This window comes from Hippopotamus amphibius, chromosome 6 (genome assembly GCF_030028045.1).
Source record: "Hippopotamus amphibius kiboko isolate mHipAmp2 chromosome 6, mHipAmp2.hap2, whole genome shotgun sequence".
Lineage (NCBI taxonomy): Eukaryota > Metazoa > Chordata > Mammalia > Artiodactyla > Hippopotamidae > Hippopotamus > Hippopotamus amphibius.
This window is the reverse complement of record NC_080191.1, coordinates 47059770-47074721: the sequence shown is the minus strand read 5'-3', so window position 1 is coordinate 47074721 and position 14952 is coordinate 47059770. Positions and strand designations below refer to the sequence as shown.

The following is a 14952-nucleotide window of genomic DNA, read 5'->3' as shown; positions in this document are numbered from 1 at the left end:
TCACATGATAATACCTATAACTGATAATATGCTTTTTCTTCCTCCAAATTTAATCTTACTATGTTTTGCTGTATCACAAAGGATCACTGCTCACTGCATCCTTACTCCTCTCAACTGTAAATTGTATTTCTTTGCTTCAACATAGTCTGTGTTTCTCTACACAGCCCTGTTCCTTCTGTCATATTCCCTGGAACTACTGTTTCAGAATCAGCAAACTCCCCTACCTCTCCTCAGATTCCTTCTTCCTCTTTGTCTTAATTAAAACCTGAATGTCACCTGAAGAAATTATTTTATTTGCAGTCCTCCCAAGTAATGAGTTTTAATTCTCTTACGTTCCTTTTAGTATGTAAGAGAATTAAAAAAGACAATTGGCAAGTATGATAGGTTTTCTCTTTGCATCCCACTGTTACAGTATTCTCTCAATGTTTTCTAAATATGCTGGTCCAGGGCTCATCCACTCTCTTCCATTAGATTGTTATGCTCGTAATTGCCCATGGACCTCAGGGTCTTTCCTTGTCTTTTCACCGTCTTGAAAATTTTGCTGTTCACATGGATAATCAATACTTGTGGCACAGACTGATAGCTGCCTACCTGCATCCTTTCTCCCTGTCTTCTTTACTAACAAGATCCCTACATTATTAAGGAGTTGTAAAGTAGCTAGCTAAAACAGTACATTTCCCAGTATTCCTCAAAGCAAAATATGGCCATGTTATTACCTAAGACAAATATCACATGACAAGGAATTGTTGGGCGAGACTTATGGATCTTAAAAGGGGGAATGACAGCAGGGGAAAGATCTTACTGACCCTTTCCCCTTTCTCCTCCTTGCTGCCTAGAATAGAAGTGAGATGACTAAAACTCTAGTAGATATCCTGGACCACAAGGCGACCTTGGTAATCATGTGCTGGTTTGTAGATTTGAAATTAGAAGGAGCATGAGTCCCTGATGACTTCATAGAATTGGCCCACTGGCATTGAGTACTGCCGACTTCAGACTTCCTTTTAAATGAGGGGATAAATCCTTATTTTACTTAGCCATTGTAATTTTGAATTTTCTGTGATAAGAAAGCAAATTTATTTCTAATTGCATACACAGTGTTGTGTTCTCAATTCTTATCAACAATGATCTCCAATAATAACTGTACATACTCTCCCTTACATGCCAGTCACCCCATAACTAAATTACCATCTCAAACTGCTGTACCACTAATGTCAGTATACTAAGCACTCTAAACACAGTTCCTTTTCTTCCAACTTTAAACTCTGCTTGTTACAACAGGCTTCCAGTTCACTGGTGTCTCCCTACTTCTTCATTACAATCAGCCTTTTCTCCTTTAACTTCCTTCTGCAACCAGCTCTGACTTTATGATAGATTTTTCTTGAACTTTATTGTCCTATCTCCTATCCCTGGATCTTCGGATTACATTCCTATGGCAAAAGCACACTCATATATAAGCCAGACTATCCTCTCTCCCTATGGCTACATACCAGCAACAGAGACCACTGGCAGATCAGCATCACTATAAATATCATAATATCAACCTCAAATGAGCTTAATATTTTTATATTGAATGTTCCAGTACTATTTATTCAACCAAAGTAAAATACACTTTCCATCACTACAAACAGCACAAGCTGCAGTTGTTTAAACATCCATATTTGTATGATGTGCCAACATTGTGCATCCTATGTGAAACGTTTGGCTTGAAAATAATATTAAAGTTTTCTTATTTTGTTTCCCAGCTTCTCTCCTGTTTTCTCCATTCTCTGAAGACATTTTAAATTAATTGTGCAAGATTGATTTCCTTATCTTCCCAACCTCAAATGACTATTTCAAACATCTTTCAAACAAAACCTCACCCAAACACACAGAGAAAATTTAACAGACATTACTTATTTGCTATCTATATATACTACTAGTCAACACAATAACACAAATAATGTGAGGAAATACAGTACTGACAGTTTCATTTCCCTAGGGGGTCTTTCTCCTTATTTTACCATAGTAGTAAACAGTATACGAATCCTACTATCTCTGGAATGTAGTTAGCTACTTAGAAGACCAACTTTGGGGATAAATGGCTATCCAGCATAGGTAATAGCCCATTAGGCAAACATGCAGAAAATTAATCACCACTTTCTTGTTAGCAAGTGAAAGTGATTTATTCCTACGTAAAAAGTACAATTCTGTTTCTGATTTATTACTCTTAACTACTTCTAGTGTTGCTTACAATAAAAATGAAGATTATATTTCCTTTGAAGCAGAAATCAAATAATTCCCAATTCACTATCAGCACATCCATCATCAATCTCCCTCACAACACAAATATAAACAAATGTCAGCTTCTTGTTATTTAAATGTTAACCTTAATACAGATGGCTGATACTCGAAATATAATGTAATGACAACACAGATTAATGGTTTCACTTACATGCATTTTTTTCTTGGCTTACATGCATATTCAGTCCTTGCAATTACAAGGAAATTACTATAAAGTAACACCTTTAATTGAAGGACTGGAAAGAATCATCTCAGAATTGGAAAGATTTAGGATAAACATTGGCCTGGCTTTTACATTTTTGAATATCTTACATGATTTACAATTCTTAAGTTGTATCACAAGATATATTTTCTAACATTAATAAAAGTGAAAAGACATTAAATCTACTTATGAAAATTAATAAATACACGAACAGATCTTTTCATAATGGATGGAAAAAAGGATCACTTCCTTATAGAACTCTGTTCAGGACAAGTAATTCATTGTAGCAGCAGCAGTATGATGAAAAATTAATGTCTAACATGGAAAGTTACCTACTAAAACAGAATAAATATGTAGCTAGAATCATCTATAATATATTTGATTTATTTCATCAAGGAAATGTGTTTATTTTTATGAATAAATATTATTTGAAGATGAATCATGAGGCATATTTGCAAAAGGATTAAATACTTTCCAACCTAACTTTAATTTAATGTGAAGCATTTAGGAGACAAACATTTACTAATCCTGAAGGTATGTGTAATTCAAAGTTCCATTAAATCTAAACATTAACATTCTAACACATCCTTGTTTATACATGAAAAAATCTAAAAATATGAAATGCATGATATAAATACATAAAAGGTACAGCTCTTTCTGAATTCCTACTAAGAGACTGTGCTGGTACTTAGCAACACTAAGTGACGATTTGATTACTAAAATGAGAACACAGATTTTAATTCTGGCCACATGGAGTAACGAGATTTGCCATCCCACTGTAAATAACCAAAAAACTAGACAAAATATACAAAACAAGTTTTCAGACAATGGAAACAAACATGCTAAGACCAAGACATCTGAAGAAAGGAAACACAGGAGGTGACACCAATACTAGACTAGCACTCTGCCCGGAGGTACACCTCAGTCTAAGGAGTAGGAGGGGAGTCCTAAGCAGAGCACAGTCTTCTAGCTGAGCTGAGAAAACAGACTGGAGTTCAGGGAGACTGCGGCAGCTGTAAGTCGAGAGGCAGAGTTCTGAAGAGGATGGAGCTATGCAAAAAAGAAACCCAGAAATCTGTATGGGGTAACCCTGAGGGTCAGGCGAACACAACCATGTGCATGTGAAGGAGAAAACCCCACACAGCCAAAGAATGAACAGAAGCTATGAGGTGGACTGTCCCCAGAGCACACACAGGGCTGGGATGCATTCAAGTTTCAACCAAAAGGCTTGGAGAGCACCACATGCTTACCCAGGATATTCAGTAGAGACCCCCAAAGGGATATGCCTTAAGTAACAGGTTAACTTGTCCTTAAATTAAAGGCTACTTTAGACCTGCCCCCCAAAGCTAAAAACAAACAAAATAAGGCACAAAAGAATCAAACTGAATCGTAATTAACTTAATTGTTGGCCACATTAAATCCCTTCAAAGTAAGAACAGACAATCAAGAACTCAAAATTCACTCTGTTCTGCAACTAATCAAAAATTACTAACGATGGCAATAGCAGAAGAATGTGAACATAAGATAAAACAATAAGATAAAACTGATAAAATAATGGAAATAGCAGACAATGACACTAAAATATGGGGAAACCATTATGAAATATTTAATGGAAACCATGAATAAAATGAGGAGAGAAACAGAACATACACAAAGGAACACAAATGGACCATCCAGAGATGAAAAATAAAGTATCTGAAATGAAAAATTTACTGGACAGGATTAATAGTAGTTTAGACACCACAAAAGAAAAATTAGTGAACTCAGAACACAGCAATAGGAACTACTCAAAATAAAGCAGGGAGAAAAAGGATGGAAAAGAAAACCAAAAACAAACACAAAACCAGAGTTTCAGTGAGGTGTGGGAAAATATCAAGTGCTCTAGCATATATGTAATTGAAATCCCCCCCTCTAAAGGTGGGGAGATGTGGCAAAAACAGCTGACAAAGTAAAATTCTTTACCCAGCAAAAATATCTTTCAAAAATAAGAATGAAATAAAGGCTTGTTTCACACAACAGAAGCTGAAAGAATTGGTGGCAATCCTACAAAAGAAATGATAAACTTTTCAACAGGAAAGAAAATGATACCAGATTTAAAACTATCTACGCAAAGAAATGAAGAGTACTGAAAATGATAATTATGTGGGAATAAATTAAAAATTTTATTTCATTTTATAAATTTCTTTTTAAAAAGGGCAGTTAAAAAAAAACATATTCTAGGGTTTATGGCATATGTATAAATAAAATGTACGACAACTACAGCCAAAGAACGGGAGAAGGGAAAAGAAAGTGAAGTTCTTACCTTATATGTGAGGTGCTATGTTATATGATAGCAGACTGTGATGAGTTGCTGTAAATGTTAGAGCAACCACTAAAAAATTAAAACAAAGAGGAATATCTAATAAGCCCACAGTGGAGATACAATGGACTCCAAAGTGCTTCTAAAGAGAAACAACAGATTAGGTTAAAAAACACCTAAAAACCAAAAACCTGGACAAGCCACAGAAAAATAAATGACGAACTGAATGAAAGTGGGAATTTAACAAGCATTGAAACCTATTATGTATAATCCCGTGCTGCTCAAGAGGATGTAAGCTTTCACTTTGATCATAATTGATACAAAAAAATGAATCTTATCAAAGATGATTTAAACTTGCATTGGTGCCAAACGTAAGACCCTGACAATTAAGGACAAGTTACTTGACTACACTGAGCCTATCCCTTCAACCTTTGAAACATGTTGAAAGAGTCTAAAACTGAAATGATTTACTTTACAAAAAAAGGAGTAATTATTAAAATGACTATTTTACAATATAAAATGCATGTTTGTATATATGTTTGTAAAAACAAAAAGAATGGAATGTTAATGGATAAGCCAGTACTCCAACTTTCTGTGTGTTTTTATTAACCTGTTATTGCTACAGTAAAGTATCCTGAGTCAGCTTATAATAAAAAATAAGTACCTGGACAAGAGACTAAGGGCTCAAGTTAATCGTTACAGATTCAGAAATCAGCCAAAAAAAAAAAAAAAAAGAAAGAAAGAAAGAAAAAAACTGCTTACCTTTATTGGCTTGGTTAAGCTTATCTGTCATTAAAAAATCCAATTTCTGTGTGATCAACAACAACAACAAATAACAGGCAACTGATTATTAAATCTAATATCCATGTGGTTCACCACCATCAATAAAAAATTCCAATATAATTTAGCCTTAATTAAACTAAATTAAAAAATTTACACTTGTGCGTCCTATAACATCTTGTATATGAAATACACCATATCTATTTACAACTTCCTGAACAACTAGTTTTCCTATGATCATATAAACAAATGACTATCAAAGAACATTTATACACTTTCACTGGATGTCTATTAATTGTACAATATCACCCCCTAGAGGAAACTTTAAAAAACCAAACTTGAAACTATGTATTTAGTTACTTAAGCAAATTTAAGAGGAAGGAATCTTTCTAGTTTTAGCTTTATTCACACCACCAAACTTCACAGAATCAAAATATTTATCATATGGTGCCCATGTTTAGTAGAGACTCAAATACTTTCAGCTGGCTTCATTAAGGAAACAAAATGAGAGAGACATACAGAGCTTAGAGATATGTTAATAACATCAAGCCTGTCCTCCATTTCTACCCTCCACTTATTAGGAATCTCCCAGATGACTGCATTGGCTCTCCACTTCTTTTTTCACCAATTTAACCAGTCCCATTTACCTTCACTCTGTAACTGGTATTCTAATTACTACCTACTATCAACAATTTTTCATATAACCATTTCTCATTTAGCATCTGTCATTCAGGTCCTGGCTCCATCACTTACTAACAGAAGGACTAGGATGGTTGTAAGATTCAAATCAGATACCCTGAAGAAAAGCACTGTTATTAATGTCAAGAGCTACATGAATATTAGTCATCTGGCCTCTTTATTCAGTGACAGTTATAAGGCCATAGTTGCCTGTAGGGACCATGGTTGCCTTAAAATTCAAGTCAACTTAACAAACGTTTTTGGTGCACCTATTCTTTATTGTGTAAATATCTTCAGTGGCCTAGCACTACCTGGCACAGTAAATAAATAAAGAGCCCCCAGCAGGGTGCAGCTTTCTTAAATTTACAATCTAGAAGAGACAACAGGCAAATGAAAAGCAATTAAGGTAAAGCCACATGAGGCACAACGAGGACACAGAGATGATGCACCTTAATACTAGCGAGTTTAAGAGAAGGTCTCCCAGAAAAAGTGACATTCAACCTAGTATCTTAAGGATAAAAATGGAGTGGAGATGGTAGGGAAGGGAAGAGGTGTAAAGGGAGAGAGAATCATGTTGGAAAGCTTGGAGACAACAGAAAGTCAGTAAGCTTCTAGAAACAGAATGAAATTCAGTTCGATTAAAACTACAAAAGATGATGCCATGTTCAAATTATGAGTGGTCACTAAAAGCACTTATATTTTTTCTAATACTCAGATGGAGCTTCTACAGATGTATTTAAAAAATTTCTGCTTTTAATAAAGCTTTTGTTTTTTAGTATTTATGGTATGAAACATGCCCACTTACAGAACAGAAAACATTTTTAAAAAAGATAATCAAAAGAAAACCATCCATAAACCTAAAAGCCACAATTTCTTCTCCAAGTATATGTATGCATATACATGTAAAAAAGTTTGGATTGTAGTATATATGTAATTTTACATCTTGTATTTTTATATCAATTTTGCCCCATGTTACAAAAGATGCTTTCTAATTTTACCATGATCACATCACTTTCTATCTAATGGATATACCATACCTTACTTAACCACTTCCACAATGATATATATTTAGGTTGTTTAGAGCTTGCCGCAAGTGTATAAACAATCATTCAGAGAATTCTGTATAAAGGTCTTAATGTATTAGTGATTATGTCCTAAGCACAAGCTTTTCAAAACTGGAATCACTGAACATCAGATACTTTTACAACTCCATACATTCTGACAAAATGCTTTATAAAACTTTGAACCAAGTGATACAACCATATCAATGAAGATTTCACCATATACTCATTTGCACTGTTATAACTTCAGTCAAAAAATGGGATGTCATTTTAATTTTACACTTATTACTAATTAAACTGAATGTTAATAATTAGTACCCTCTCCTCTAGTAGTACATACACGTTCTTTGTCCATTCATGTATAGGGAAATCTTAGTTTTTTAAAAAATGGATTTGTATGAGTGCTTTACAGGTCAAGGATATTGGCCCTTTGTCTCTCATCTATTGGAAATATTTTTTCCTAATGCAATATTTTTATAAACTAATTTTACTGTTTGTGTCACATAGAATCTCTAAATGTTTAGTTAACTTTATCATTCTTTCAGTCTGTGTTTTTTTCACAAAGCATTTAAAGCAGAACTTTCCAGTAGCAACAGGAATTACCTGAAGAAGAAGGTAGGAAGCTGGTCAATAGCTTAGATGTAAGGGAAGGGTATGATATCACAGAAACTAAGGAGATAAGTAAAATTTTAAACATCTGATGACTGGTTAATTGTGACAGGTATAAGGAAAGGAAGAGAAGGTTCAGCTTGCAATTTCTAACTAATAAATTTGAAAATCTGACAGATATAAAAGAAATTCTAGAAAACTTTAATACATCAACATTAGCCCAAGTCAAATTTTTAAATGTAAGAAATCGACAAATATATAAAAGAACTTCCCCCAAAGCACAAAGTTCAGGCTTTAACAGGGTAACATGAAAGATTCTTCTTAGGAAACTGCTCTCTATCTTCACTATGGTGATGGATACATGAACCTACACCCAATAACTATTTAGAACTAAAAATACACAAATGAAATACACTGAAAACTAGGGAAGTCTGAATAAGATTAGTGGATTGTGTCAATGTCAACATTCTGCTTGTTATACTGTACTATAATTTTGCGAGATGTTACCTTTGGGGCACAATAGGTAAAAGGCACACAGGACCGCTTTGTATTATTTCTCACAACTGTATGTTGATCTACAATTATTTCAAAATAAAAAGCTTAATGATAAAAAAGTCTAATGGGATTCTTTCCAGGAATGAGGGGATGTTACGAATATGAGTAAATTTAATAATTTATTACCTACTACATTAAAAAGTTCAAAGAAGTAAACACTAAGCATATTAGTCAAAAAGTAATTTGATATATGGTATTTCAACACTCATTCCTGACTTAAAAAGAAACTAAAAGATGAAACAAGTTAGAAATATACAAATATTAAGCTAACAATTTAAAAAATGATAAAACACTGAGTATTCCCATTAAGGCCAGGTATAAATCATTTTTGGAAATCACAGAATTCTAGAAAGGAAGAAGCACCAATGGGCACATCATATGACATGTCTATGACTTAATCTAATACCCACAAGTTATAAAATACTGTGTTTTGAAATTCTTTTGATTACGTTTCCTTACTGCTGTAAGAACATGTGAAAAAACTATGAATTACCATATAGTTCATTTATTCAATCAACAGATAGTACATGTAAATTACATAATTTACAATTATCCACCATGGCTTAGGTACTGTATTAGGAGTTAAGAGATTCAATGATAATCAATTTAAGACATACTTCTTGCTCTCACAGAGTGTACATCCTAGAAAGAATGGGATATTTACAATATTTAGAACAATGGCATTCATTAAATATTTATGATACCAATTATGTGCCAGGTGATGAAAGAAAACAAGGTATCAATTCCTGTCCTCCAGGACAGAATGCAGGAGACTGAAAGGTAAAGGTGTTTATAACACAATGCGATCAAGATGAGGGACATACCTGAAATAATTTCTAGACCATCCTATGAGATCAGGAAAACCAATCTGCAAGAAGTACTGAGTCAGTAAGAGTAAATTAGTCAGATTAAGAGGAAGTCAGAGAGGATTCTAGGCAGAGAGCCACATACATAAAGCCTCAGAAATAAAAGCAAATATGGAACTTTTACAAATCAGCAAGTACTCTCCCAAAACAATCCTGAATTTTTTTCTAACAAAAAAATTCTTCCCTGCTCTAGGAATTTAGAAAATTTTCGTTTGCTCTAAGTTTAAAGAAATGTATCCCTTCACACATTTTTTAAGCTGACATTTACACACTTTTCATCAGAAGTTTAAATAGGTAAAAAAATGTAACTCCTGTACTACATCAAATATTGACATCTAAAAATTACATCACTCTTTGCACTGCAAACACCACAGCAATTTGGTATCTATTATAATCTATTTTAAGATACAAAAAGCTCTTTTTTTTAAGTCAGAAATAATACACTGTTGTATTTTCTTTTAACCCATATTTCTATGTACTTATCCTATATCTATACTTATCCTATACCATTTTATTATAAAAAATGTATTTGTATGCTCAAAAGTCCTACTTTGATTATCTCATCACATTGCTCTGCAACAAAAAGCATACAAAAATTGAAATTTAAATTTTTACAAAATTTCCTGCAAGAAAAGGTACTATGTGCTAAAATCTTTCTTCTGGAATTGAGTTTTTGCAATTATTGTTCTGTATAATTGATCAAAACATGAATATTATTTGTCTTAATAATCACTAAGTATCAAAAGTAAAATTCTCTTGGAAATGCATCATATAATGAATTTAATTGCCTATCTATGAATTAATATGATTTATCATCATAAAGAACTAGAGTATTGGTTCTATTCCTACTTTCATTTTTATGAATTTAACAAGGGAGAAAATTCATTCACATAAAGCAGCAGATGAGAATGGAAGCTCTGTCACACCAAAATCACTGAATTCCTTAAATTCCTTTTGGGTTACAGATTAAAAACCACGTCATTATTTATCACCAAATAATATTTTTAATAATCTCGCTTAGCTGACACTTTAATAAGGTCTGCCTCAAAATTTGTTTTAAGACTAGAAAAGAATTTGTCACCCCATCATTAGGGTATTCATTTTCTCAATTCCTGTGAAGTATACAGAAAAGATCTTATACGGAAAGACTCATCATTTTCTTCCAATCAAAGGCTTCTTTTTATCCTAAGACATGGAGACAGGACTGGGAAAACTGAAATACTGTTCATTTCAATATCCTCTGGCAGGAAAAAAAAAAGTTATAAAATTTTAATCTTATCACTTGTTTTAAATGTATTTCTGAAAAAACAAAACACTTCAGAGCTAAAGATTTACCTCACTTACGGAGAATGTCCACCATTTTACATAAATGGCAAAACCAGTTGTTAAAGCCTAACCAATCAGCCTCTGAAGGCTTACTTTTTTCAGAAAAATATGACTTCTCTAATCTGAGTAAATATGTTATCACAGGTCTCCACACACTCCATCTCATTTCTGAATTCTAATTCTAAAATTTTGATAACCTACAGACCTTTACATGAGCTTGTCACTTGGATGAAATAAGGCACTGCCCCCCTTCAGCATTTCCCTTTTTCTCTTACCTCAGGAATGACACTTCTGTAAGGAACAGAGAACTAAAAGGTAAGGTCATATAATGAAAAGTCTTACCATTCTGAACATTCAGAACACTTCAAAACAGGTCAGTTTTGAACATGAGGCATTACCCTTAACAGATATATGTGTGTAAGTGTAAGAGAATCTGAAATACAGAGAATTTTCTATTGTGGTTCTTATATGTCCTTGTTCCCACAGCTAATCTGTCCCACATCATCTTGCACTGACCTTGGTCCTAAGTTGTCCCTCTACACTCTGAACAAAATCCAAAATAATCAAACAATGGCTGCTAATAGCTAAGAACAATTCCTCCTTCTTCTGAGAATAAATCTAGACCAATTACTCCTGAAAGGAGACAAACTCCAGGTCACTTCCCTTATAAAAAGTTATACGTTAGAATGTTGCTTTGACATCCCTTCTTTCTCATGCTCAGCATTTTTAAATAAAGGCTTATTCTTTGCTCTGACTGATTTTCTTTCAAGTAAGATGAGAAAGACACAGCTCTACGTAATACCTTAATTAATGGAGGTTTCACTAACACCAGTAATTTGAATTGTCCTTTTTTTCTGGACACCCTGAAGGATTTTCCACCTTCTCCCCCAGGGCAATACATCACAAAAATATTGATGATGCACAAGTATGCCCTTCTTCTTCAAAGCAGGAGAACAGCAACTGCGAACAGGATATGCTAAAAAAAAGAAGCCTATTACTTTGCCCTTGACCAAAGGAACTTTGTCAGGAAAGAAACATACAGAAGTTGAGAACTGTGAAAATGATTCCTGTAGAATTATTTGCATACTCAAGTTTGAAGACCACTGATTTAGTATGTCTAGAGCACAAATTACAAGGAAAAGAGTCATCATCTGTTAGGCATCATCATCTGAGAGCCATCTTCTGTTAGACTACAGAACCAGACCTACAAATACAGCACGTGCAGGAATTATCAGACAGCAAATATAAATGCAAATATTTTTAAAGCAGTTAAAGAAATGAGTGCTTTAAAAACATAGTTAACAAAAGATTATCTGAAATGGTTAGGCTGATTTAAAAACAAAATAAAAGAACATCTAGAAATAAAAAATGAAAATAGAAACTCAACAGATGGGTTATACAACAGTATATATGGAAGTGAACACAGACCTAAGAAATTATACAAAACGTAGCACAGAGAGAAAACAGATACAAACTACGAAAGCATTGAGACAAAGAAGCTAAAGGAGAAAAATGCAATACACCTAATTAAAATTGCAGAAGAGAATAGAAATAACAGAGTAGCAATACTTGAAGAGATGATAGTAGAGAATTTTCTAGACTTGATGAAAGACATCCATCTACAAACTCAGGAAGTCAAAGTACCAAATAAGGTACACAAAAAGAAATCAAGGCCTAGAAAATCAGAATATAAAGCATAAGGAAAAGATTGATAAATCAGCCATATTTTAAAATTAAGAACTTTTGCACATCAAAGGATTTCATAATAGAGTGAAAAATCAAACTATAAACTTGGAGAAGACATCTGCAATGCATATAACAAAGGATCAGTAGCTAGATTATTAAGAAAAGACAATGAAATAGAAAAATGGTCAAAAACAATAGGTATTCAAAAGGAAATTGCAAGCGGTTAATTAACATATGAAAAGATGCTCAACCTTATTAAGACTCAGTGAATTGCAAATTTCATTCCAATGAGACATTACTTCACATTCACCAGATCAGCAAATGTTTAAAAGTCTAATAGCAGCAAATATGGTGAGTACATTAGCATTCATTTTACTATTTCTTAAATTGTATACACACATTATATGTCTTTTAATATGCATATGTTTCATAACAAAAATATTTTTAAAGTGCCACCTGTATTGTATTTAGCAATAAAAACGTTTATTCATGACCCTGCTGAGAGCAGTTTCAGTGAAATAATGGGCATGAAAAGCAGACTGCAATGGGCTGAAAAGGTTCGATGAGTATGTAAAGATAACTACAGACAACTATTTCAAGCTTACCCTTGAGGCTGAGCAGACAGGACTGCAACTTTAGGGGAACATCACAGAGACACCTTTATTTTTTAAATAAAGGAAACTAGGGCAAGTTTAGAAAGAAACAGCAAAAGAGGGAGGATAATGACACAGAAAATAGAGTCCCTGGGTAGTCACAAAGATATAATACAGAGCCCATAAACAGGGATACATTTTAGACAGAATTAAAGGTTTGTATTTCATCATTAGAAGAGATAACTTCTTCTACTTTAATCACATGGTTTTTCTCCTTGTTCTATCCACTCCAGTTACAATGGCCACCTTGATCTTCCTTCAAGCACGCTCTTACCTCCGGACTTTTGTACTTGTTACCCTCTCTGTGGAGAATACTCTTTCCCAGGTGATGCAAAGCCTGCCTTTCACTCCTTTCAAGTCTTGCTCAGATGTGAACCCAGTGAAGCTTTCTCTGACCACTCTGAAAATGAAATTCCTTCCTCACTTCCTACCACCCTACTCCTGGTACTCTCTATTCTTTCTCTGCTTTATTTTTCTTCATAACCTTCTAATGTTCTATATAACATACTCATTTTATTGTTTAATCTCCCCATCCCACAGTATGTAAGCTCCAAGAATGCAGGAACTGTAGCCACAGTGCCTGGTAATGCTTTACACAGGTAGAATCTCAATAAATACAAGCTGAATGAATGACTAATGTTCCCTGCTTGAGGAACCTGAAAAACAAGTATAATGGAAAAATGCTGTTATGATTTGAATAAACTGAGGTAAAGCCTTGAGAGTAATCAACTTACTGCCTACAGAAGAGGTGACATTTGAGTTAGAACCTGAATGATGAGGAGTTTGCCAAGTGGAGAAAAAAGGTTAGACGTTTCAAGAAAGTGAAGAAGGCGGAGTTTTGGAAGCACCTTGCAATTTGAGAAATGAAAATGAGGTACACCTGGAGTGTGGCAGGGATGAAAGTGGACCATATTTTACCTAATCTTATAATGTCCACAATAGAGGACACATTATATTGAGCTTCTCATGGCTAACAATCCTTTTGTAGCTTAGTCACTTGTTTTATTTGCAGTACAGTATGGAATATTAAAAAGAGTTTACTGGACCTACTGTCTTCACTGCAAAGGAAAAAGTGTCAACAAATTTAATCTGTGTTTTTCATCAACTGTAGATTATATGTTATCACAGTCAACCAAAGTGAGAGTATTGCTACCAAATGTCTCACCCCCAGGTATTATTCAAAATCAAGACTGAAAATTCTCATTGGTGGGAGAGAGCAGTTTGAATGCAGAAGGAGGAATGGGCAAATCCAAATGCGTGTTTTGTAACAGCTACTCTCCATTTATGAATTTCTGAATAGGCTTGCATGTTGTCAATTAACCTGACCTCATTACTATATTTTCAACTAGTCACTCTTCCACTTGTCCACATCGCTACTGTCTTTGGGACCTTACCTTCGTTTCAGCCCCAACTCAATTACTTAACTACCCAGGTTATTATCAGGATTCCCTGGTGGAGACAGAAGGCTCTTGTGTGTACACACAGAAAGAAAACCTTAGAACAGTGTGTTCCACAGTACACGAGCCCAAGTATTCTGTTTAAAAATACTTAAGCACGAGACTGGATAGGTGGTGGACACCACGGTGCTTTTTAAATTTTATCTTTCTGGGGCCTGCGAGGGGTCGGAAAGAACTCGGGGAATCCCTGAGGAGGGCGGGGCCCCAAGGGATTCCCAGGGAAGGTCAAAGGTCAAAGCTCCGGTCTTAAAGCTGGAGGGGCGGGGCCTGCCTTAAGAACCAGGGAGCGGTGTGTGGGCCCCGGAGAATAAGGAGGAAACTCAGAAAGACTCACAGTAATAGGCCACCACAGGATCCCGCTTGTCATGCTCCTGAGCCGTCCTCAGATGATGCTGTATGCTCTTAAACTGTGGGGGCAGCGGGGGCAGCGGAGCCAGCGCGGCCATCTCCACCCCAGGAATCACCACTTCCTACTCGCCGGCCACCGGCACTTCCGCTTC

The 14952-nt window shown here is 34.7% G+C and overlaps 1 protein-coding gene across 4 annotated transcripts in view; it reads right to left on the bottom strand.

The window, feature by feature from the left end:
• Positions 1-14952, bottom strand: part of VTA1 (vesicle trafficking 1) — a 69701-nt gene extending 54749 nt beyond the window's left edge. For 3 of the 4 annotated variants that reach the window (XM_057739299.1, XM_057739301.1, XM_057739300.1), the window contains exon 1: positions 14787-14943. In XM_057739299.1, coding sequence (XP_057595282.1) covers positions 14787-14898 — 112 coding nt within the window. In that variant the 5' untranslated portion in view covers positions 14899-14943. Of the gene's footprint in view, positions 1-14786 lie in introns of all 4 variants that reach the window. The other variant, XM_057739298.1, reaches the window with a different exon arrangement.